This window comes from Lemur catta, chromosome 12, assembly GCF_020740605.2.
Source record: "Lemur catta isolate mLemCat1 chromosome 12, mLemCat1.pri, whole genome shotgun sequence".
NCBI lineage: Eukaryota > Metazoa > Chordata > Mammalia > Primates > Lemuridae > Lemur > Lemur catta.
The window spans coordinates 7,136,373-7,159,138 of record NC_059139.1 but is presented as its reverse complement, the minus strand read 5'-3'; the positions used below and the strand labels follow the sequence as shown (position 1 = coordinate 7,159,138).

At 40.5% G+C, this 22,766-nt stretch overlaps 1 protein-coding gene across 3 annotated transcripts in view; it reads left to right on the top strand.

Annotated features, from left to right (window-relative positions):
* CTNND2 (catenin delta 2) overlaps positions 1-22,766 on the top strand; it is an 818,722-nt gene that overhangs the window by 647,061 nt on the left and 148,895 nt on the right. For all 3 annotated transcript variants that reach the window (XM_045566311.1, XM_045566312.1, XM_045566310.1), the window contains one exon: positions 11,242-11,425. In XM_045566311.1, coding sequence (XP_045422267.1) covers positions 11,242-11,425 — 184 coding nt within the window. The remainder of the gene's footprint in view (positions 1-11,241; positions 11,426-22,766) is intronic.

Genomic DNA, 22,766 nt, shown 5'->3' with positions numbered 1-22,766 from the left:
ATGGAAGACAATTTTTCCACTGATGGGGGTAGGCAGGCGGCAAAGCTCTGCAGCCTGGTCCCTGACAGGTCACAGACCACTACCAGTCCATGCTATTATCCATTACCCATTCTTATCTGCAAGCCTTGGCTCTCCTTCTTGACACCTGAAGGTTTTTCTGTCATTCTGGCTCACTCTGTTCATCCTTTAGGGCCAGCTCAAGACGCCTCTCTCCCGTAGAGCCTTCTATGATTCCGTCCCGGGGTGACCTTTTGTTACCTGAATTTTCTTGGCACGCCATCTCTGACAGTTAAGGGGTTTTAGCATATACAACTCTATAGAGTGAGTTTCATTTTCCACTGGACAAGTGTACTTACTTTTATCTCCTCGAGTGGACTCTTACTAATAAACTGTATATTCCTCAGAGTACCTAACAAAACCTTGCTTTGAGAGGCATTCACAAAATATCTGCTGAAACACTAAAACCATAAGAAATGGCACATGGAAATGGAAGTTTCCCCCAATCTCTGATTTAGGGACTAGGCTAGTGTAGGGAATCTGAGGGGAAAGAAAATATGTTCGGCAGAAATATGCAGTAATAAATGTCCACATTTTGAGTTATGAAAATGAAACCCAGAAATATAAATTTGAGCATTATCAGCAGAGATTATAGATGAGTCTTATTTTTATTATCCACTGTCTTCATATTTTCCATGAAAAATAACCTGTGAATACAGTGTCTCTAAGAAGCAACATAATTTGGAGTGTGAGAGCCGGGGTTCATTTCCCAGCTCTGTCGTCTTGTCTGTTACCTATGGGTGGGAGATTTTTGTAACCTCTTTAATCTTTAGTTATGAATCTGTGGAATGAAACCGATAGCAGTACCTCTCTTCTAGGGTTGTGGTCAGGATTTACTAGTGCATGTGACATAGTAAAAGCTCAATAATTGAGGACTTATGATTTTCATTGGTATTTTTAATGGTGGAGCAACAATATCAGACAATTTTGATTTAACTGAAAATAAGGCCTAGTTTTGAAATTAGTGTAGTGGACAGGTTAAAGATCTAGTTTTAAAATTACCCCTCATCTCAATCAGTCGCTTATTAATTTTTTTCCACGGAAGGTTGTAGCTGTATTTTTTTAGCAGAGGTCAGCAGAATAAAATGTTTGCAAGAAAAATTATTTGTAAAAGTAGTTTCAAGACTGAATGTTCTTGTTAATTAACTAGGTCTAGCCATTCCTCAGTGTATATATACTTCAAAACATCATGTTGTACATAATACATAAATACAATTTTATCCATCAATTAAAAAAACTAAAACTGAATGTTCTTCCTTCTGTAAACTCAAATGACTTCTTGAAATTTCTCAAGCTACATTACCTGAGGCTAAAAGGAAACTGGAAAAAGATGAAAAGCAGAACATTCTTTTGTGTTCGTGTATTCCGCTTCAAAGGAGAGCAAACCACATCACCTCTCTCCAATTTCAAGCAGCAAATTTATGTGCTGACATTTGCCTGATTGTTCATATGCATCACAAATGCTTATCTGACCTTCATTTTCCCCCAAAAGTCGAATGACTTTGACAAGCAACTCAGCTTCTCTGTATCTGTTTCCTCATCTGTAAAATGGATTTGATCAAAGGTTTACATGAGTTAATACATGCAAGGTGATTAGCAAAAACCTTGGTGCATAACGAGAACTCAAAAATGTTAGGTATTTTGGGCTATTATTCTTTTTGTGTTTGTTTAATGTGATCTTATTTTAGACATCTAGCTCAGCCATGCTCCGTGGTAGTTTGAGGTCCTTACACTTTAGCATCATTCATTTACTTGTTCATTCATTTGATTATTTATCCCTTTATTAATGGATAATTTATTATCCATTTATCCATTTATTAATGAAGGCCTATGAAAAGATAAACCCTTTTTTTACCCTATGTTTGAGAAAGTAAAAATTAAAACACCAGTCTTTTATTTCCAGCTGTCACTCTTTCTACCCTGCCACCAGGGTAGGTGGCATAGGAACTAAGGGTGTTCTTTGAAATGGCTCCAGGACAGAAGAGTTTCTCCAGTTATCCTCTTTGCAGAGATTCTTAGGTGAGAAGCTCCCACAAGTTCAGGTGGGGTCCTTATGTTGACAGCAACAGGACGAATGAGGTGGATGGGCTACTTATAGTATGAAAAAGAAACCCTCAAGGCAACAGCCATCCCTAGCTTTGTACAAGGTCATGTCATTTCATATCTGCCTCCTCACTCTAGACCCAGGGAGTTTGGAATGGCAGCTGGAGGCCTTGCCAAGGTGTAATTTCTGGGTAAAAGTATTTAACAGAACTGCAAGCGCTTAACACCCGTTGTCTTACACACGGATGAGACGGCAACGTGGTGGCGATTGCATCCCCTGCACAATCAGGAATTTGCCAGACTCTGTGTTTACCAGAGATGATGTTAGCCATCCACCCGTTTTCAGTAATTTATATGGTTTGTCAACGGTCAGCTCCCCAAAGACTGCCAGAAAAACCTGTCGATCGACAAAGCTAAATTTATCAGACTCACTGCAGTAAGCATTCTCTCTTACTGCAGTGGGTCTAAAATGCTACCTTGAAAGAGCCTTAATAGTGTCAAAAGGGAAAATTAAGGTATTTATAAGGCAATAGGTCCTTGGCTGGGTGGTTTTCAGTTGGATATTGCAAGGTGGGGAACCAGTGAGGCTGGGCAGAATTTTGACCAGTGGCACAGTGAGGGGAGGGTCTTGAAACGGGTCTTGACGAGCAAACCATTTTTCCTGATAAGCCAGCTGTCTAGTTCACAGCCGAAACTCCCACAGGCAGGTATTTCCTGGAGCAAGTGCTTAAATTATTTTTAATTAGTCCCAGCTTTCTTTAACATAGGGATGGGGAAGTATGTCTGTCCCAGTATCATTTAACCCAGGGCCAGAAATCATGATGATTTTACCTGATGCACTTATTTTTTTAAATCATCAGATAGTGAAGGTATTTGTCTTTGAAATTCTCTCTCTCCCCTCCTCCTCTGCCTTCCTCAATCATTCCATTTATGGAAAAGACAAGTTACTTTATTTAAGTTACTTTATTTAATACATGTAATTTGGGGTACAAAATTACGAAGAAACACAACAAAGTATAAGAAATCACTTTTATCAACACATACGAGCGGGTGACACTTGTCAGGTAAAAGTGTATAATCTGTAACTCCAGTAACTTTTAGGAAAAGAGTTCCAGGACCACTTTCCAGAGATTATAAACCTCGGCTTGGATGCACTGGGGATGTGTTTTCAACGTTCTGGCACGCCCAAGGTCATGGAAGAAGGCTATAGTTTCAAGAAAGCCTAATTGTGTATCCCTAACTGTTGATCTCTTAGGAATTGGGAAATATGAGGTTCTATGGTTCATTCATAAAATGCTGTGATCAAAGATGAACCCATGACTTTCACAGATGGCTGCTACCAGACGTTAACATACAAATTATTTTCAAGCACAATTACTTAAAAAAAAATTACCACGGGGAGAGTGTTCCCCTTCTTAGGTAGTAGCTGCGTTACCAACTGCAGACAGGCATCCGGTTGGAGACAGGCATCGTTTTCCATGAATGGCACCTGATCTGTTATGCCTTGATTGAAAACATTCAATGGAAGAATTCTAAAGAAATTAGGATATGCATACTCCAGCTTAGAATGGAAAGAGATCATACACATATCTGAGATTTGATTCTTTCATTTTTAAAAAGTCAGTTATTTATAGTCTTTTGTCTGTAAAATTACTTAGTCTTAAATAAAATAAATTCAGACTCTGAAAACAAAAGTGAAGATAATTTTTTAAACTGATAAAATTTAGGTGACTATAGCTTCTTGCCATATTAATCTATACCAACTTCATCTAAACTTTAAATTTATGCTTCTGGTGCTGAAATTTGAATGTGAGAGTGCTGCTGGGATCATTTTTGGCTTGAAAACAAGACAGCACCTTGATATTGATGGCTGTACCCTGTAACAAAAGTGTTTTAGAACTTTGGGAATTAAAGCATCTCATGGGGACCCAGGTAGATTCAATCAGCTTAAACCAGAATTTGCCTGGTGTTTAATAGCAAAGATCTGAGTTACTTTCAAATGTGAAGAAGAACAACTCGTTCTTCATCCATTCTGGAGCTAAACAAATTATGTATGTATTTTGAAAATGAGCAAGAATAATTCTATGTAATTCTCAGCATTTCTGTGTAAGTGATTATTTTGAAAACAATTCTGTGTTTGGACAAGAATAGCCTTATGTGGGAATAGTGGGATGACAGTTTACAGTCATTGACTGTGACAGTCCAATTCTTCTCCCTCCTCACCCCTGCATCTATTAACCCCAGGGGCTCTTTCTTCTCATCACCGTCTCTATGAGACTCTGAACTTCCAAGGCTGATTCAGTGAGTTAAAATTCTAAAAGGATTAACCTTCAGGTAATCCCCTCTGCAAAGGCCGCTGTAGCTTCTCTCTTGGAATATTAAGGAGGAGAATTTAGAGGTCATTTTTTCTGGTCAACCAAACCCTGGGATTCCTAGAAGAAACCTTGAGGAGTTTGGGCCTAAGCAGCTACCTGTTATTATGGCAACATTTTAGTAAACTTTAACAAGACTCAAGATAAACACTTTTATTTTTAAAAAGCATAAAGTGAGTATGGTATGTGAATCTTTTCTATCTGGAAGGACTCTCAAGGCAATCCCAATTCACAGGCATAACTGGGGGGCATTGCTTCTTGGGGACACGTTGAGGGTGTTCCTGTGCACACACCCAAATACTCGTTTGTACAGCAGATGCACACACACAACACAACAGCACTTCAGGGTGTCCTGGGCCTCCACACTGTAATCAGCCACCCTCTGCCCACCCAGGAACTCAAGGTGTGAATGAGTGGGGGTGGAGAAGGCAGTGGTGGGCACCCCCTCGTCCCCCTCACACCCCCACCTAGCCCCAACTCTGACTTTTTTATCAGGTGAACTTTTTTCCCCCAGTTCTTCAACCTTTTGCTCTCCCTCTCTCCAGTTATATGAACTATCACTCTAGAAATAAAATAAATGATGGATTTGTTAAAATACATTCTCATAAATACATTAAGTTAATTTTTAATTCACTGATTAATCTTAAATACATTTTTAAAAAAACATTTATTTAAAATGAATTAAGCCCAACTTTCCTCTGGGCTTTGGTTTGAGCCTCACCCATGTGGAGGGATTGTGTTTTAGGTCCAGTGACTGGAAAGAAAATGCTGAAAGCAAACCCAGAGGGCTGTCAGGAAGCCTGGCATAGCCACAAGGCAGTGCTTAATTTTATCATTATTTAAAATTTGCTGTTATCAAAATGTGTTTTTTTGTTCATCTGGGTTTTTTTCCTCCCCCCAAGCTAATCTTCATCTCTTTCAGGAAAAAGAACCACAATTACCCTCTATTAAAACAAAGTAAAGGATCAAATGAAAGTAATTAAGATTTTATTAAAGAAACTTTAATAATCTAGTCACTGCTCATGAATATGGATAATCTCAAGGAAAAGAGCCATCCTGTGCCTGAAATAAAAATAAACTATATTTTAAATATATTTATTATACGTAAGTAGTTATTTAAATAACTACTGAAATAGAGTCTTCTCAACTAAACCTACTATCAAAATTATATTTGGAACAATAATAATTTTACACTGATAAAGGAAAGCTATTGAATGAATATAATTAAAGGAATGATGCTCTAAAACAATTTTATTACAGATTATAATCTAGAAGAAATTAGCACATTTTCATCAGGTAAATTATAATGTGTTAGTGACCATCAACCAAAACACTAAAACATTTTTGTGTTACCTTCAGATAAGAATGAATAGGGTAACTTGTCATGGATGCTGAAAACTGATGAATTCAATCAATTTCACAGTTTTTTCATGAATTTAAATTTTCGTATTACCTCGGCTAATTTAGGATTACCAGGGAGTTAATATAAGAAAATTATCCAAATGCATCACCAGAGATAAGCCTTCTAATGCTAAACTGATTAATGTTTTTCAGTGATATAAATTTTCTCTACTAGCTAAAAGTAGAATTTCTGTAGATTGAAGGTATCTAATCCTATTTAAATAACACTTTTATACTTTCATTGGATTTATTATTTATAAAATTACATCTTGCCTCTGTTATTTTATTCTATTAAGGCATCCCATCATTTTGCTAGCACTGTGATAGAGAATGTTTGATGCCTGCAGCACGTGGCATCCTATAAGGGTCATACCAGCCAGTTATTAATTCTGATATCTATTTAGTGCCTATTTGGGAAACACCTCGTGTGTGTCAGAGCTTATTCTGTGTGCTGGGGATTCTGTGTGCTATGTGTGCGCTGCATACGATGAACACAGGCAAGTGTCTGCTTTCATTTCATGGTTGGGGAACCTATTGTAGGGAGGACAGTGAGGAGGTGACAGAATGAGTTAGTGATAAGGTCTCTGCTGAAAATTAAAATAGGAGGTCTGACAGCAGGTGTCTGGGGAGGTAGTTTAGGTTGATCCATACAAGCCTCTCTGAGTTTAGCACATTTAAGGTGACATGTGAATGGAAGAATGATTAGCCATGGAAAGATCTAGGGAAGAATGTTCCAGAATGAGGGAGTAGCAAGTCCAAGGGCCCTGTGACATAAACGAGTTTGTATGTTCAAGGAAAAACAATAGGCCATGGTGACCGGAGCATAGTTATAGTGATGCTCAGGCCATGAGCACAGGGATTTTTTGTTTTGTTCACTGATATCTCCACTTTGCATCAAATAGGACCACACACGTAGTAGGTCCTTAATGTGTATGGAGAGGATAAATGAATGAATGGATCTGACTGAAGATGAATTTAGAGATTTAGGGAAAGGCTTGATCATGAAGCTACCATAAGAAGTTTAATTTTATTTTAAGCATAACAGAACATTTTTGAGGGGATTTGTGGAAGATTGACTAATGCCCCCTTTCAAAGATATCCATATCCTAATTCCCAGAGCCTATAAATGTTACCTCACATGGTGAAAGGGACTTTGCAGGTGTGATTGAGTTAGGGGTCTTGAAATGAAGAGATTGCCCTGGATTATCCAAGTGGGTGCAGTGTGATCACAGGTGTCCTTATGAGAAAGAAGCAGGAGGATCAGAGTCAGAGGAGAGATGTGATGGTAGAAGCCAAGATGAGAGGGATGTAAGATCTCAAGCCAGGGAATGCAGGCAGCCTCCAGAGCTGGAGAAGACAAGGAAACACATTCTGCCCTAGAGCCTCCAGAAGGAGCGCAGCCCTGCTGGCTCATTTTACACCCCAGACCTACAAAACTGCTGGCTCATTTTACACCCCAGACCTACAAAACTGTAAGAGAATAAATCTGTGTTTCTTAAGTCACTATGCAGTGATTTATTATAGCAGCAATTGGAAACTAATGCACGATTATTCCAAATTAAACAGAATGTTTGGCCACTTATTAAGTTGCAGATATGAAGAATGATACATTTTAAAAAATGAAATGTTTGTCATTTAAATTAAATTGTATTTTAAATGTAACTAAAAGTTTAGCTGGACCATCCTTCTTATATCTTGTTTACTGTCACAACAGAAGTTGGAAAGAATAAGAGAACAAATGGAAATGGGTAAGAGAGGAGTGACTAGAGAAAAGTGTTGCAGAAAGGCATGAGGGGAAAAATGATTTGATCCATTGTAGAAAAGCAAAGGGAAAGGAAAGGGAAGGAGAAAGGAATAAAAAGAGACTGGGAGTTTGAGAGAAAGGTAAAATTACCCCCAAATTTAGCAGCTTAAAACAGCAAATATTCATCTCTCCACAGTACAGTGTGTCAGGAATCTAGAAACAGCAGATTTGGGTGGTCCTGGCTCAGAGTCTCTCATGAGTTTGCAGTCATCCAAAGGCTCAACTGGGGCTGGGGGATCCAATTCCAAAATGGCACTTTCAGGTGACTGTGACCGAAGGCCTTGGTTCTTTGCCACAGTGGCTCCTCCATAGGGCTGTTCGAGGGTCCTCAGGGAGTGAAAATTGGCTTCCCCTCAAATAACAATACAAGAGAAAGAGCTTGGAGGAAGCCACAGAGTGTATTTTATGATCTAGGCTCCAGTCACTTGTGGTCACTTCCACCATATTGTGTTGGCCAGAAGTGAATAACCAAGCCCAGTCCCCACCCATGGCGATGAGAATTAGGCTCCATCATTTGAAGGAAATGTCAAAGAATTTGTAGACATATCTTAAACCACCATGGAAGAAAGAGAGGAAGGAGTGCAGAAGAATTTAAGCAAAACACCTATTTTCCGTTTGTTCAGAGAAGACACCTAGATATTTCCAGTTTTCTCCACTAATCTTTCTCCCTTCAGCCAATACTAGTGTGTGTGTGTGTGTGTGTGTGTGTGTGTGTGTGTGTGTGTGTGTGTGTGTGTGTATAGCAGGACAGATGTGGAATTCCTAGCTGTTTCTCACTTTTGATCCCCAGAAACTGCTGCTTCTACACTCAAGCTTAGTCTCTGTGTCCAGATAATCTAATCCAAACTCAAAATTTTGAGGCTCCCCTCCAACTGGTTTACTAAATTTGCCCCCCTATAAAAAGTTCTGCCACATTACATCCACTTTGCCAAGTTGTCATCCAGAGGTGATGAAGTTGTTCCTGGTAGAGATTCACTATAGTTCTGTTACGTTCAGGAAGCGCTTGTGGGTTGCAGATATAAATTAAGATAGAAGGTTCAGAGATACGGATCAAGTGCTGTGATAAGTTCATTGGAATGTGACTCACAGGTAGAGCCAGCCCGGAAAGGTGGAATGAATGTGAACTTCTTTCCCTGCACGATTCTGAATTAGGTTACACTAATTAAAGAATTAGCGGGAAAGGTGAAGAAGATAGAACAGCCCAATAAAGAGATATCTCAGATCACATCTTCTTTTGTATCCTTTTATTTCTTGTCAGATATTAAATTAGGCCTTTAATTTTTCTTTGATTTCCCTCCCTTCCTTTCCCTGTCTCCTTTCTGCTTCATAGAAAACAGTAAAACTAGCTTTTTTTCTCAAAGAAAGCCTATGGATTCTTTTAAATTCATTGCATGTAAAAATGATAAAAGTTTCTCTTTTGCTACTAAGATTTTAGAGGAAATGTATTGTACAGCAAAACATATTATCAATATTTTAAAGCATTTACAAGCCTCGGTTTTCAGGTATTGGTGTTTTAAAATCAGGATTTGGGAATGAAAAAATTAACATTTTGTTTTTGTATTTTTGCATTATATGCTTGGAAGAACAGATATAAATGCTTTAACATGATATTCTCTTTTTTAAGTAGAAACTGATGTTTACTTTCCATCAACCTTATTTCCTTAACATGATATTCTAAAAAGTTATTCTCAAATACTGAGGTAGAGATTAATTTCTTTTTAATGTGCTCTTGTAAACTGAAAATTCAATTATTTTACTATAAAAAGATAACATTTTTTGAGACTGCAGATGAATGAAAGTAATCATTTTGATTATCAAAATTTAGTAAGGCATTTCTTAATAGATGAATAAACATCTTTGCATTTTGTTTAAAACAAGGCAAATGCGTATGTAATTTTCCTAGTATTTCAAATCAGTCCAAAACAGAATATATTCTAACCACCTTCTGTGTACCATTGATCAGTGTTTGAATATGGGATTTAGGATAGTAAAGGCAATACAACATGTATGGAAAGCGGTCAATGTGCTAAAGCAGAATTGGGCAAAATTTTTCTATAAAGGACTAGATACTAAATTGTTTAGGCTTTGTGGACTGTACAGTCTCTGTCACAAATACCCAACACTTCCTTTGTAGGACAAAAGCAGACATAGAAATATGTAAATGAACAGACATGTCTGTGTTCCAATAAAACTTTATTTACAAAACCAGGAAGGCCAGATTTTCGCTCAAGTTAACCCCCTGCACTAAAGGATTGATTTATAAATACTGGATATCAAAAATATTTTGTTTCCTTTTTATTCACTTAAATAAAATTCCCAGTAAATGTTATTTCTAAAGACAGTTGAAAGAATTTGTCTCTATAGTAGTCAGAGTTTTATAGAACTTTATAGTCACTTTATTTTTATAGTCCCTTATTTAGTTATTAACAGTCATATTTGTATTATTCATGCCCATGGATATTTCATCATGTGCAAGGCAAGGAACTAATAAAACAAAATTTTAGAAATAAATGTGTTCCATTTATTCATAACACAGTAGACGGGACAAAATCTCATCTCATTAAAATACATTGAAAGCTTATTAAACAAAAAAGCTGAAAGTGCTATTACTAAAGACAACCACAGTATTTTATTTCTCATATCTGCAGTGATGGTGCCTGTTTAGGTTGAGGGAGCATACAGGCTTTCTTTCAAAGGAAAATAGAATATTATTCTCTGGTTTTTTTTCTTTATGTGTACTGTTCTAAACAAAAAATAGAATAATTATTTTAAAAGCATTTTCAAATGACGTTACGTATGCAAGGCTTATGACCTTTCTTAGAATTAGTCTCATTTCTAAAAATATTTAAAAGCCTAAAACCTCATCTGTCCTTAACATGTTGCTTTGCTCTGCCTACAGTAATTACTGTTGCACTCTATCTATTTGCAGACAGACCCTCTACTTCCTACTGCCCCCTTTGTCATTATTTAAGGGGGAACATTCTGTCGGCCCTCCATGACCATTGCTTTCAGAGAAAAGCTAACAAAACTGTCACAAATGATAGTAAGTTTCTATTGCTTGTTGAGCCTGTCATCAGACCTGATGCTGGATTCTCATAAGGTCCTACCCTATGGTGGCTGTCGTATGTGGAATCTAAGTGAATCAGAGGGACCACATGTGCACACTGAGGTCTTGAGTGAAACAAAGATGCTCTGCTAGTCCATTTCAAATAATTTTCACATCTCTTTAGTCTTGGTTAGCATTTGGGAACTTGGATTCATTGTATTAATAGTGAACAGAAGCCTGGTTGGTCACCTCAGTGCAATCAGATCTCTCATCCTCAGTTAGTCTGCATGATGAAATAAAGCTAAGCATGTCACAATTGCTCTGGTCTCCCATCAGATTTTCCCAGCCCCTTCTAATGGGTTCACACAGATGTTCCAGAATTAAGGGCAAGCTGTAGGGGGTGTGCCCACACTATCTTAATCCTTCCAGCCAGTGCTGTTAACTCAAATAAGGAAAACAGTTTTGAGAAGAGAAAAACCCGTGGCCACTCAAAAGCTCTCTTTGTGTGTCTCTTGCAGGAGTCCTTTGGAACCTCTCGTCATGTGATGCACTCAAAATGCCAATCATCCAGGATGCCCTGGCGGTATTGACCAACGCGGTGATTATCCCCCACTCAGGCTGGGAAAATTCACCTCTTCAGGACGATCGGAAAATACAGCTGCATTCATCACAGGTGCTGCGCAATGCCACTGGGTGCCTAAGGTCAGTCCTATGTCATGAGCGCGGCCTCCTGCCGTCTTCCTCTGGACAGACATTTTCTTTTGCCATGACTTCAACTGCTGTTTTACTAAGGATCAGACTAAGGTGAATGTTGTTGGCAAGGGAGTGTAGGAAGCTAATAAAAAACATTTCTAATCAGGCACTAAACAGGTGTAGGCATCTTCCACTCCCCTATACCTACACCAGCGTTTGGCTTATTTAACATGATTTCTTAGGTCTAGGGCAAAAATAAACATTTTCATTTCAACCAAAAATAAGTCTTTTTTTTTTTCTGAAAACAGTAGTTCTTAGTAATTTCGCATTATGTTATATCATGCATGTAGAGTAAGCAGGCAGGCCAGTTGGTTGGGGAGAGTCTCTGACAGATATATCGGGATGTAGTTAACTGTCACCAGTAGCTATTTTCTTTTTCTTTTAACTCTCCCTGTGACTATAAGAACCTATTATTCTTAGAAATAGCTTTTTAATAATACCTGTTGTAATTAATGTTTTTTTTTAAGTAAGAAAAGTAGCAAATGTGTTGTAATTCTCTCCTAATGCATTTTTACAAAAATCACCCCCCAGGAATCTATTGAGATTTCTTAGAATCAACTTTATGTCTTGTTTAATTTTCGCTCATAGGAAAGAAAGTAATAATCAAGATATAATTCTTCAAAACTCTGGAAACTGTGCTCCCAAGGATGTTGTATTTTGTACCAAAGTTGGAAATCTCTGCTGGATGAAGTTAAATGATGGGATGGGGGTGGAGGAAGGGTGATTAAAAACACCTAGGCAAATAATCTGTATTGTGGAAGCCAAATGTACAGGATTGCTTTAGCTAGGCTGGATCAAAGTTGCCATTTCTCCTGCAGTTGATCAGTTTCTAGGTATAAAAACCAGTCTCTACTGAGAAGGAACAAACTCGCCTCAGTGACATTAATAATAATCATCTCATGAATATTTATAACAATGCTCTCAGCCTCCAGTGGAGAGGGGGCGTGTATGTTTGTGTGAATGTGTGTGCATATAGCCAGATAAGAGCCTGCCTCCATGAATATCTACACGCAGTCATGGGCAGGAATGGGAATCCTCTGACAATTCTGCTTTTCCTTCAGATCACGAAATAATGAACTTTTGACATGATTTCTCTGGCTAGGCTCTGTGTAAGACAAATGTACAATTCTCCAAAGCTCCCTGTTGAGGCATCCGTTTTGTAACCTCTTAAATTCTGTTATCCTTTAGAAACCTTCTGTCCTACCAGAAGAAATATAACTCTTCCAAAGCTGAAACTGTAGGCCCTTCTGACCTCACATACCTGGCTTTTTCTATGTAAGTTATTTGCAGCTACTAAAAGTGTTTTTCCATTCCTAGCATCCTCTGTTTGCAAAGAGTGCCATCATTCCTAGGGAAGACTGCGGTAGAAAGTGCCTCAGAATCAAGTGCAGAAGTACAGTCAGTAAAAACCTGATTGGCTGTCAGTTAAAATTCTTTCTGGATAATATAGTAGCATAATTATGTCTTCATGATGTTTGAAAGGATGTAGGCCACCACCTCTGTGAACATACATTCGACGTCCTCTGCTGAGAAAGTAGATGAAGACGCTAGACCAGTGTAGGTTCAAGAGTCCCCTCTGCATGTCATCTGGCTGAGTTTAGGGTCTGGAATGTGACCTAGAGCACAGTTAGGTCATATTAGGACTTTATCCCCTCATCTAGAAGCTTGACCCTTGCTTTTTCTGCTCTGGCTAGGAGTGACCACATCATGGGAAGGGAAAAAGGAGGACATTTGGTTTGGAAAGAGTTTCTTGTAGCCAATTTGAGTTTCCTTAGCCAGGGTGCAACCAGGTTTAGTGATTTCATGCTTTTCTGAATATATCATGTGAGTGACAAAGCAAAACCCATCAATGTATAGTGAAAGTTTTTCTCTCTTAATTCATTAAACTCCTACACTCCTATGAAAAGAAATATGGTTTCTCCTCCCTTGTTTGAGTTTGTTTATGACTCATTCCATGTTGATGAACAAGTTGGACCAGGAGAGGAAGAAAACAGCACTGGGAAGCGCTGACATGAATTTATCAAAGACTCTGCAGATGAAAGTGTTCAAGGAATTTCTACTATTATTCCCCACTTCCTGAGAAACAATGTTGGCAGCATACCAAAACAGCCACAGATGTCTATATCATGATAGAAGACTTTAATTTTTAGTATGTGAGTATATGTGCATTCTAGGTTATCCAACAAAGCCTAGATCTTTATTCACATTAAAGAAATTACTTCCTGCACTGCCCCGGCCTTCCAGCAGTGTTATCCCATGAGCATTTGCTGAGCACCTTCTGTGTGCCAGGGAGGGGCCAAGAAGGTGGAGATAGAGCAGCCTCCACCCTTCAGAAACTCATGCCATAGTGGAAGAAATGGCACTCATGCAGTTAGCCCTAGCATAATGTCCTAGTGGCATTTTGATGTTAGGTCAGAGTAGTACAGAAGGGAATTCTGGGGAGGGAGTAACTGACTCAGCCAGATTTGCTCAAAAAGGCTTAAAGAATCAGGGGAGATTGGGCTAAGCACAGAAAGGACTTCACTGCTGGCTGCCATGGGAAACCATTATGGCCAGAAAGAGTAGCCAGCATACTCTGCACAGTCCTGGGAGGACTTCAGGGGGATTTGGGATACATTGTCAATAGCAACTGGATTTTTAAATAAAATTAAAGTGTTAGTACTCACCAAGTCCCTGTCTTCCCAGGGCCTGAAAATCCTGCTTCAGGTACATTGTTTACTCTCATATGCATTGTAAGCCCAGTAAGCTCCTGTTTACTAAGTCATAGAGCCAGTGCTTGGCCACACCCTGCCTGTAGACCCAGACCATTCCCACCCTACCACAGAGAGGAGACGGGGGGGGTTATGTGATGGGAGACTGTTAACAGATCTGCGCTTAAAACAGAACACAACAACCAACCGACCCACGAATGGGCAGCGGTCTCCTTTCTGTTGGTTCCTTAAATTTGCTTCTTGAGATTTACTGAGTGGCATCTGCTTGTCCAACATCCATTTTGCCTTCAAATCCCAGTTGTCTTCTCCTTCGCCCTTCCTTCTTTTCATTCTCTCATCCTAAAGTCTAAAGTATGGAGTGATTTGGTGGCTTGGACAGAGTTAGTCACTCATCCCCACAGAACTCCCTTGTCTTCACCTCCACCTTTAATCTTCCTGTAGACACCTGGAGCTATGAGTGCCCTGTTTTGTTTGAAGACAATACTAAGCCAGGCGTGGTGGCTCATGCCTGGAATCCCAGCACTTCGGGAGGCTGAGGCAGGAGGATCACTTGAGGCCAGGAGTCTGAGAACAGCCTGGGCAACATAGCGATACCTACCTCTACAAAAAATAAGAAAGATTAGTCGCACCTGTAGTCCCAGCTATTCTCAAGGCAAGAGGATTGCTTGAGCCCAAGAGTTGGAGGATGGAGGGTGCAGTGAGCTATGATTGTGGTGCTGCATTCCAGCCTGGGCAACGGAGCAAGACCCTGTCTCTAAAAAAAAAAAAAAAAAACCAATGAGACTATATTTTAAGGTATGTCTAGATAATAATGTTACATTATCTTTTGGGTACTCAGACTCTTCCATTCTTTTACAGATGACTTTAAGGTGAGTTGATATTTTGGCTTGTTTCTATGGCTATTGTTTCAGGAATATATAAAGAAAATAAAACTCCTTTCCTAGGATAGTATTTCCTAAACCAGTGTAGCTTACAAATCCAGTGGAAGGAGCATATGGTAGGGAAAAGTAAATTTTTCTTCTCTTTATCAGAAATCGTTACTCTTGATTTTTGTTCCTAACAAGACTCAGTCTTACTTATGTCATTTCAGGATGGGAAGCTGAGGTTAAGAATCTAAGTAACTGCTATTCTGAAAAAGATCAAATTTTTATTTTTCAGGAAGAAAGGCTATTCATGCAAATTATACTACTCTTAAATGTCCAAAAGCTTAGCAGAGAGAAATTTAAGTAAGTAAAATATGCCTAAGTCTTAGTAAGCTGGAGTCTGAAAAGCTGACAATACTTGATCTTTAGACAATTTCACGCAGTCTTAATAGACTCTGTCCAGTTTCCCGGGCCACCCCCTTGGCAGTAGACGGTGCAGCAACATCAGTGATGCCCCCCCTCCACCCCAGGTCTGGACTGGAGAAGGCGGCAGGCTCTCGGGGAGCAGGCTGAAGAGGGGAGACAAAGGCAAAGGCCTTCTCTGAGAAGGGTGGTAAATCTTCCTGGAAAGATAGCATATCATGTTGACATAGCAAAAGTTTAAGCACATATGAAATATAAAATGAAAAGTTAATGCCCTTAGTCCTTTTCCATTTAAAATTCATTTTGGGATAGGAAATGGAATTTTTCAAAATCAGATCTATCTGTTTGTTCCTGAAGTAGCTCTCTGTCACTGAGGAAAGAGGACAGAAATGAAAAAAAAAAAAAAAACTTTTAAATTTTGTTGGAGGCGTGAGTTGATAAGAGTGATGACAGGATTGCAGGACGCCAGGCGCTGTGCGCGGGTGGGGACGGCTGGGCTGGAGCTGAGGGTGGTCAGCACCTGGGGGGGATTCTCTCTGCCTCTGCCTCCCCCCACCCCAGACACACGAACGCTCCCCTTCTGCCGCCTTTCTTCCTTCAGCTAGTTCCTTTTGCTCCAATTCTGCCATATTCAAACTTCAGTTTCTCACAAAAACTATTTAAAAATATGGCCCAAAATAAATATGGCAAAATGTTGGAAAGGCTTAGGATGTAAGACGAGTGAGATTATTTTGTTAGTCTTCTCTTCTTCTTTTTGTGATTAAGGAGTCCCAGGGAAATGACTTTCTACAGCCCAAGTCAGGCTGTTCAGACCTTTAAAGAGATTCAGTTGTGTACTTATGATCTTTTCATTGTGCATTGTGTAATCAAATTCCTCTCTTAACCTTTGGGTGATATAATCATCACCTTCAACCAAAAACATGTACTGATGGGCCATGGCCTGAACACCGACCACTGGAGATCAAGCTGGCTCCGCCTGTGGACAAGCTCACGTTGGCTGAGGTCACTGTGGTGGGTTGAATAAATGTCCCTCCAAAGTTCACGGCCATCTGGAAGCTTATTTGGAAATAGGGTCCTTGCAGATATAATTAGTTAATTAAGATGAGGTCATACTGGATAAGGGTGGGCCCTAAATCCAATGAATGGTGTCCCTATGAGAAGAGGACATACACGCAGAGACACAGGAGGGGCGAAGGCCGTGTGAAGACAGGGCAGAGATGGGAGTGATGCAGCCACAGGTCAGAGGACCCAGGGATTGCTGCAACCCCCAGAATGAGAAGAGGCAGGGAGGATTCTTCTCTAGAGCCTTCGGAGAGAGGATGGCCCTGCCGACACCTTGGTTTGGTCATGATTTGGCCTCCAGAACTGTAAGAGAATAAATGTTTATTGTTTGAAGCCACTCAGTTTGTGATACTTTGTTCTGGCAGCCCTAGGAAAATAGTATGGTCACCCCAATAAGAAAATGAGAGAGGGCCTGCAAAGCCAGGGGAGCTGCCTGAGGACATAGCACAGGGACAAGAATGAGGTAAATAACACAGAGACGCTGCCTGTCCCCAGATAGAGCCACACACTGGAACAAACAAGCAGACAGGGAATTGTTTTTCTCTGTGCGCAAGGCTGTTTCCCTCCATAGCTTAGGTATAAAACAAAACATTACCTGTAGCAGGACTGAGTTCTCAAGCCCGGATGTGGCTGCCTTGACCAAAGAAGGTTCAAGTCCAGCCTCCTGACCAGAGAGCCATTAAATGAGGATCTCCTGGCATGGATCTGACTTCTGTGTTCAGCGCTCATTTATGAGCCAACCTTTCCTTTTCCTCCTGACTTTGAACCAGCTTCTGAAGGTTGCATCTGACACTATGGACAGCCAGAAGTCACTCTCCGTTCTTACACAGGGGACGTGACATGATATAAGCATCATTTAAGGAAGTCGACTCCCACAGCCTCGTATAGAATGAATGTTTTCTGGATTCATGGTGAAACATGACTGCATTTCCCATTTGAAATATCACAAATCAGTATCCTAAAGATCCCTGTCGTAGCCGTTCCCATCATCTCAGAGTGAGCGGTAGGTAAAGCCTTGCTGAGTATCTCTTTTTGCACCTTTTAATCTAACAGCCAGCTCAGTAAGACAGCTCCGCTCTGCATTCCTGTGTAGCTGCGTCTCTTTAGTCATGGGTACTTAGGACTTTATCTCCAGCCCAGTATGTGCACGAGGCCGCTTTGCTCACTTCCGCGGCTCATTTCCCAGTGCTGCTGAGCCGTTTATTTATTTTTATTATTCTATTCCCTCTTCAGCATCTTGTCCTGAAGGACAACAATATACAACCCTAATTTTTTCCATCTATCTTTGTGTACACAAGAATGTTATTAAGCCCGTCAAAGTAGCTGCACTGTGCCTTTGCTTACGAATATAATTAAACTCAGACCCTCAATTAGTCATTTTAACCCATATAACGGATGAGCGCGTGGTCCCACGGTGCCACTAATTCTAGAGTGACCTTGGGAAAACCCCGCCACAAAGTAATGTTAATGATAATCACACTCTGGCTGGAAAGCTCCAAGGACATTTATTTTATCTGGTTTACTCTTACATTAGCCACAGGTAGGAAGAGGAATTACTACTATTTTTATGTTAAGTTTAGTTGGCTGCCAGTATTATTCATCCTTTTAAAAGAATTGTTTTTATAGGCCGGGCACGGTGGCTCACTGTAATCCTCGCACTCTGGGAGGCAGAGGCGGGCAGATCATTCAAGGTCAGGAGTTCGAGACCAGCCTGAGCAAGAGCGAGACCACGTCTCTACTAAAAATAGAAAGAAATTATCTGGACAACTAAAATATATATAGAAAAAGTTAGCCAGGCATGGTGGCGCATGCCTATAGTCCCAGCTACTCAGGAGGCTGAGGCAGGAGGATCGCTTAAGCCCAGGAGTTTGAGGTTGCTGTGAGCTAGGCTGACGCCACAGCACTCACTCTAGCTGGGACAACAAAGGGAGACTCTGTCTCAAACAAACAAACAAATGAAAAAAGAATTGTTTTTATGTCGCATAATAAGCTCTGGACTAGCTTGTCCTACTCTTCACCAGGCAAAGGCATGTGTCACTGAACTGAGCACTTTTTGTCCAGGTTCCTAAACAGGGAAGGGACTTTGTGTGCATGCAGGAACAGGCAAGACACCCACCGCTCACCCCACTCCCTCCCCACCTTCCCAGCCCTGGTCTCCAGGCAGCAGAAGCTCCTCGTCTGGGCAGCTCTGCACTCCTGATCGGTGTGTCTGATAGGGCTGTGATGTGGTTTTGTTGAGTCACAACTCAACAATGAAGGTCCTCTTCAAAGCAGGGAACAGATTCATTCAGTGAAGGGAGAAGTAACAGGGGATCTTAGGAGCTCATCAGAGAGGGTGGCTGGCTGCCCCGCTCAGCAGCTCCCTTGGTGACGAGGGCACAAAGCTCCCATGGTGCACCCCGACTCTTCTAGCTCATTTCCTTGCGGCCCCATCAGAAGGAGGTGGTGGTTTACAGAGTCATGCATCGCCTAACAACACGGACACTACTCTGAGAAATTCATCACTAGGCAATCTTGTCATCATGCAAACATAGAGTTACTTACACAAACCTATATGGTACAGCCTGCTGCATACCTAGGCTATGTGGTCTAGCCTGTTGCCCGCAGGCTGCAAACCTGCAAGGGAGGTTACTATACTGAATACTGTAGGCAGCTGTAACAGTGGCAAGTATTTGTGTGTCTAAATATATCTAAACACAGAAAAGGTAATGCGTTACACTACGTTACCATGTCACTAGGTAATAGGAATTTTTCAGCACCATTCTAATCTTATGGGACCACACAGTCTGCCGTTGACCGAAACGTGTTATGAGTGCATGACGGTCCTTGCATGAGTTTGCTCCAGCTACCACAGACTGCATGGCTTACAGAACAGCGATTTATTTCTTCACTGTTCTGGAGACTAGAAGTCCGGGAACAGCTGTTGGCAGGGTTGGTTTCCTGAGGCCTCTCTTCTTGGCTTGTAGGTGGCTGTCTTCTCCCTATGTCCTTATATGGTCTCTCCTCTGTGTCCAGATTTTCTCTTTTTATAAGGATACCAGTCATATTGGATTAGGGCCCACACTAAAGACTTTATTTTAACTTAATCACCTCCTTAAAGACCCCCGTCTCTAAATACAGTCACATCCTGAGGTACTTGGAGTTAGGACTTCAGTGTTTGACTTGGGGGGACCACAATTCAGCCTCTAATCATACCATAATAATTGGCTTTCACTATTTGTTCTCACTTTGGGAAATAATTTTTAATGAATTAAAACATTCTTCTAGCAAGGTCATGTTGATCAATATAAAACATATTTTGATTCACTGTAAAATATAAGGCAAAGCCATACTTACCCTTAACCTACAAAAAGGCTAATGTTGACTTTTAGTCTCTGTTTCCAAGTGGAAGTAATCATACAAATGTTCTGTAGAAAATACTCCACAGTCTGACACGTTCCTTTTCTTACCTCCAAGGAGAGGAAGTCCCCCACAGAACTTCAAGAAACTTCCTGTCTAGCAACGTAAGAGCAATAAAGGTCAATAAATGATTTGGTCCTTGATGTGGGGTTTGCATAGGTAACTATATTACAGTCTTAAACTGTATTTAAAGTCTTGTCTTAGACTTACCGATAAAACCTCCTAGAAAATCTCTACACAAATCCTACAGAAAGTCCTAATTGTTGAACTCTACAGGAGAAGAGCTTTAATTAGGAATGAGGAGGTCTGCATTTGAGCCCCAACTTTACCACAAGTTGTCCCCTGTCCTGAAGGAAACAAGGCTATATTATCGTGGCTGCAGATCCCACGGCCATAAAGGAAAGATTTGGCCTGGAAGTCCTTCATCCGATAAAAAAGAAAATGTGGAGCCTGGGACGGCTCCTTGCTAGCTGACTGCAAGCACTCCCTACGTTGGGATCTCCAAGTGAGACGTCTCTAAGCAGGGCAGCCCCCTTGAAGACCACAGGCTCTAGGGCCTGGCTTTTGGCCTTTCCTGGTCAGAAACTGAACCTTAAAGCTGCGAGACCATCAGGAGGAAATTAGCATTTGATTTAGCACCTACTAAAGGCCCATTATAATGCTCTGTTTCTTTAACGTGCATGCTGTCTAATACAATTACCTCGGTGACTGAGTGAGCTCAGAAATTGTATTCCATTTTACAGATGCAGAAGCTGATGCTTACGGGGTGAGTTATACAGGCAATAAGGGAAGGCGGGGGGATGTAAGTCCCAGGCTGCGTGATGCTGCAGCTGGCTTCCTTCCACTCTGCCACGTCCCGTAAGACAGAGACTAGAAACAGCCCAAGTACACATGTGATTATTTACAATGAGGACAGGTATGCTGGCTCAGTCTGGACCCCCTGAGAAGCAGACACCAAGAGGGCATTAGCTACCTGTGCGAGATATTTAATTAGGAGCAACACCTGAGAGGAAAAATGTGAGGGAACCAGAGGAACTGGGAGAGCCATTAAGCCGTGATGCAGGGCTGACCCCAAGTGAAGGAGAGAGGAGAGAATTAGCAGGTGGCAGGAAGGGAGGGAGGGATGGAGGGAGGGGGGTCAGCAAGACAGTGAGTTCTTGAGCTCAAGTCATCCACCAAGGAGTCCTGTACTTCCCAGGAACGCGTTTGCCGTATCACTGCTGCCAACCGAGGCCACTGGCGGGGAGCATAGGTGGGAAATGGAGGCTGAGCATGAAGGCAGACACAGTGATGGAGTTCAGGGTTCCGCATCCAAGGCCCATCAGTCAATGACATGTTCACAATCAGAAATTTGGGTGGTGCATTTTCACCAGCAGCTCATAAACCTAATCTTTCACCAGCACTTTCATTCTCTGTAGACTAATCTCATCAAATGACAGTTTATAATCAGAAAGTTGCTTGGTGGAATCCAAACAGGAGGAGTAAGTTATGTCAACTGAAAGTTTTGCTTTCTCAACATATATTCTTTTGAGCCTCTACTTCGTGCCTGGCCCTGTGGTGGGTGCTGGGCTACAGTGCAGAGCCATAGAACAGCCCCTAGAGTTTGCAGCACGTGTCCTTGATTCAGGACAACCCGATGCATCCAGGGCCACATTAGGCTGCCCCAGACTGGACAATCTGGGGTGCGTTTTCCCTAATGAATCCCTCAGAAGACAATATTCTTTTTTTTTTTTTAAATATTTCCATGGCTGATCAACCTCCCTCTTACTGACACGTTCTTTCTTTACATAAAAAGCTTTTTTATGGTTAACTGGCTTACGGTTTATATCTTGTAGCTCTTGGGCTTTCCATCTCTTCAGAATTTCACATCTCTCTTTTCCATCAGGAAAATTTGGAAAACCTTTATTTTTCAATTATTTCAGAAGGTCTTTCTGCCCCCACAAAAGGACTAACTATAATTGTGCAAAGTTCTTCCTGCAATTTTTGTTCCATGAAATAGTAATGGGAATTATTTCTTCCCAAACAGTATTTTAAAAAGTGAAAGTATGATGATTTCTCCTTAAATATAAATAATTAATATAAATACTCTTTCATGCTATTCCCTTTTAAAGTTTTCATCACTTATTTCTGCAAAGTTTGATCTACTTAACTATGAAAATATGCAGGCTCTACCTGACACTTGTTTTAAATTTTGTATTCTATAATTTGGCTGCAAATATGAGCTTCTTTTAAAAGGACAAGCAAATATTTAATTTTATCTTTTCAGTGTGAATAGTCATTCTTCCTATTAGAATATGAATATTCAGACTTTTCCATTAGTATGAACGAATTACTTCCTTAAAAAAGATTCAATTGAAAAGTTTAGTTAATTCCCAATTGATATAAAATGATGTTTAATATTTATTTCTATAAAGCACTGGGTTACAGTGTGTTAGCTCCCTAATAAATAAAAACCTGGTTCATTCTTAAAATTCTTCTTTTTGATATTAAAAATATAATTTTTCTTCCTGCTGCTTCCCAAATTATATTACATTGCGTAAGAAGTAGCTTCCCTGGAGGAAAAGCAAAGAAACAAGTCTATTAACCATAAATTGAAAAAGAAAGAGCTTGCCAAACAGTTCCACTTATTGCTCACATACCAAGCATCTCCAATATTTTAACACATCTATTTTCATGCTGTTTCTCCTTCCCCTTTTCAAAGTGGCATTGTGTTACAATCAACAAAGCTGGCATTTGCCAGAGTTGGGACAAAACAACCCGTGAGTCCAGTACAGCTCACAGAAGAGCAAGCAGGGTGGGTGTGGGACTGAGTCCCTGTTCATTACCGTTAAA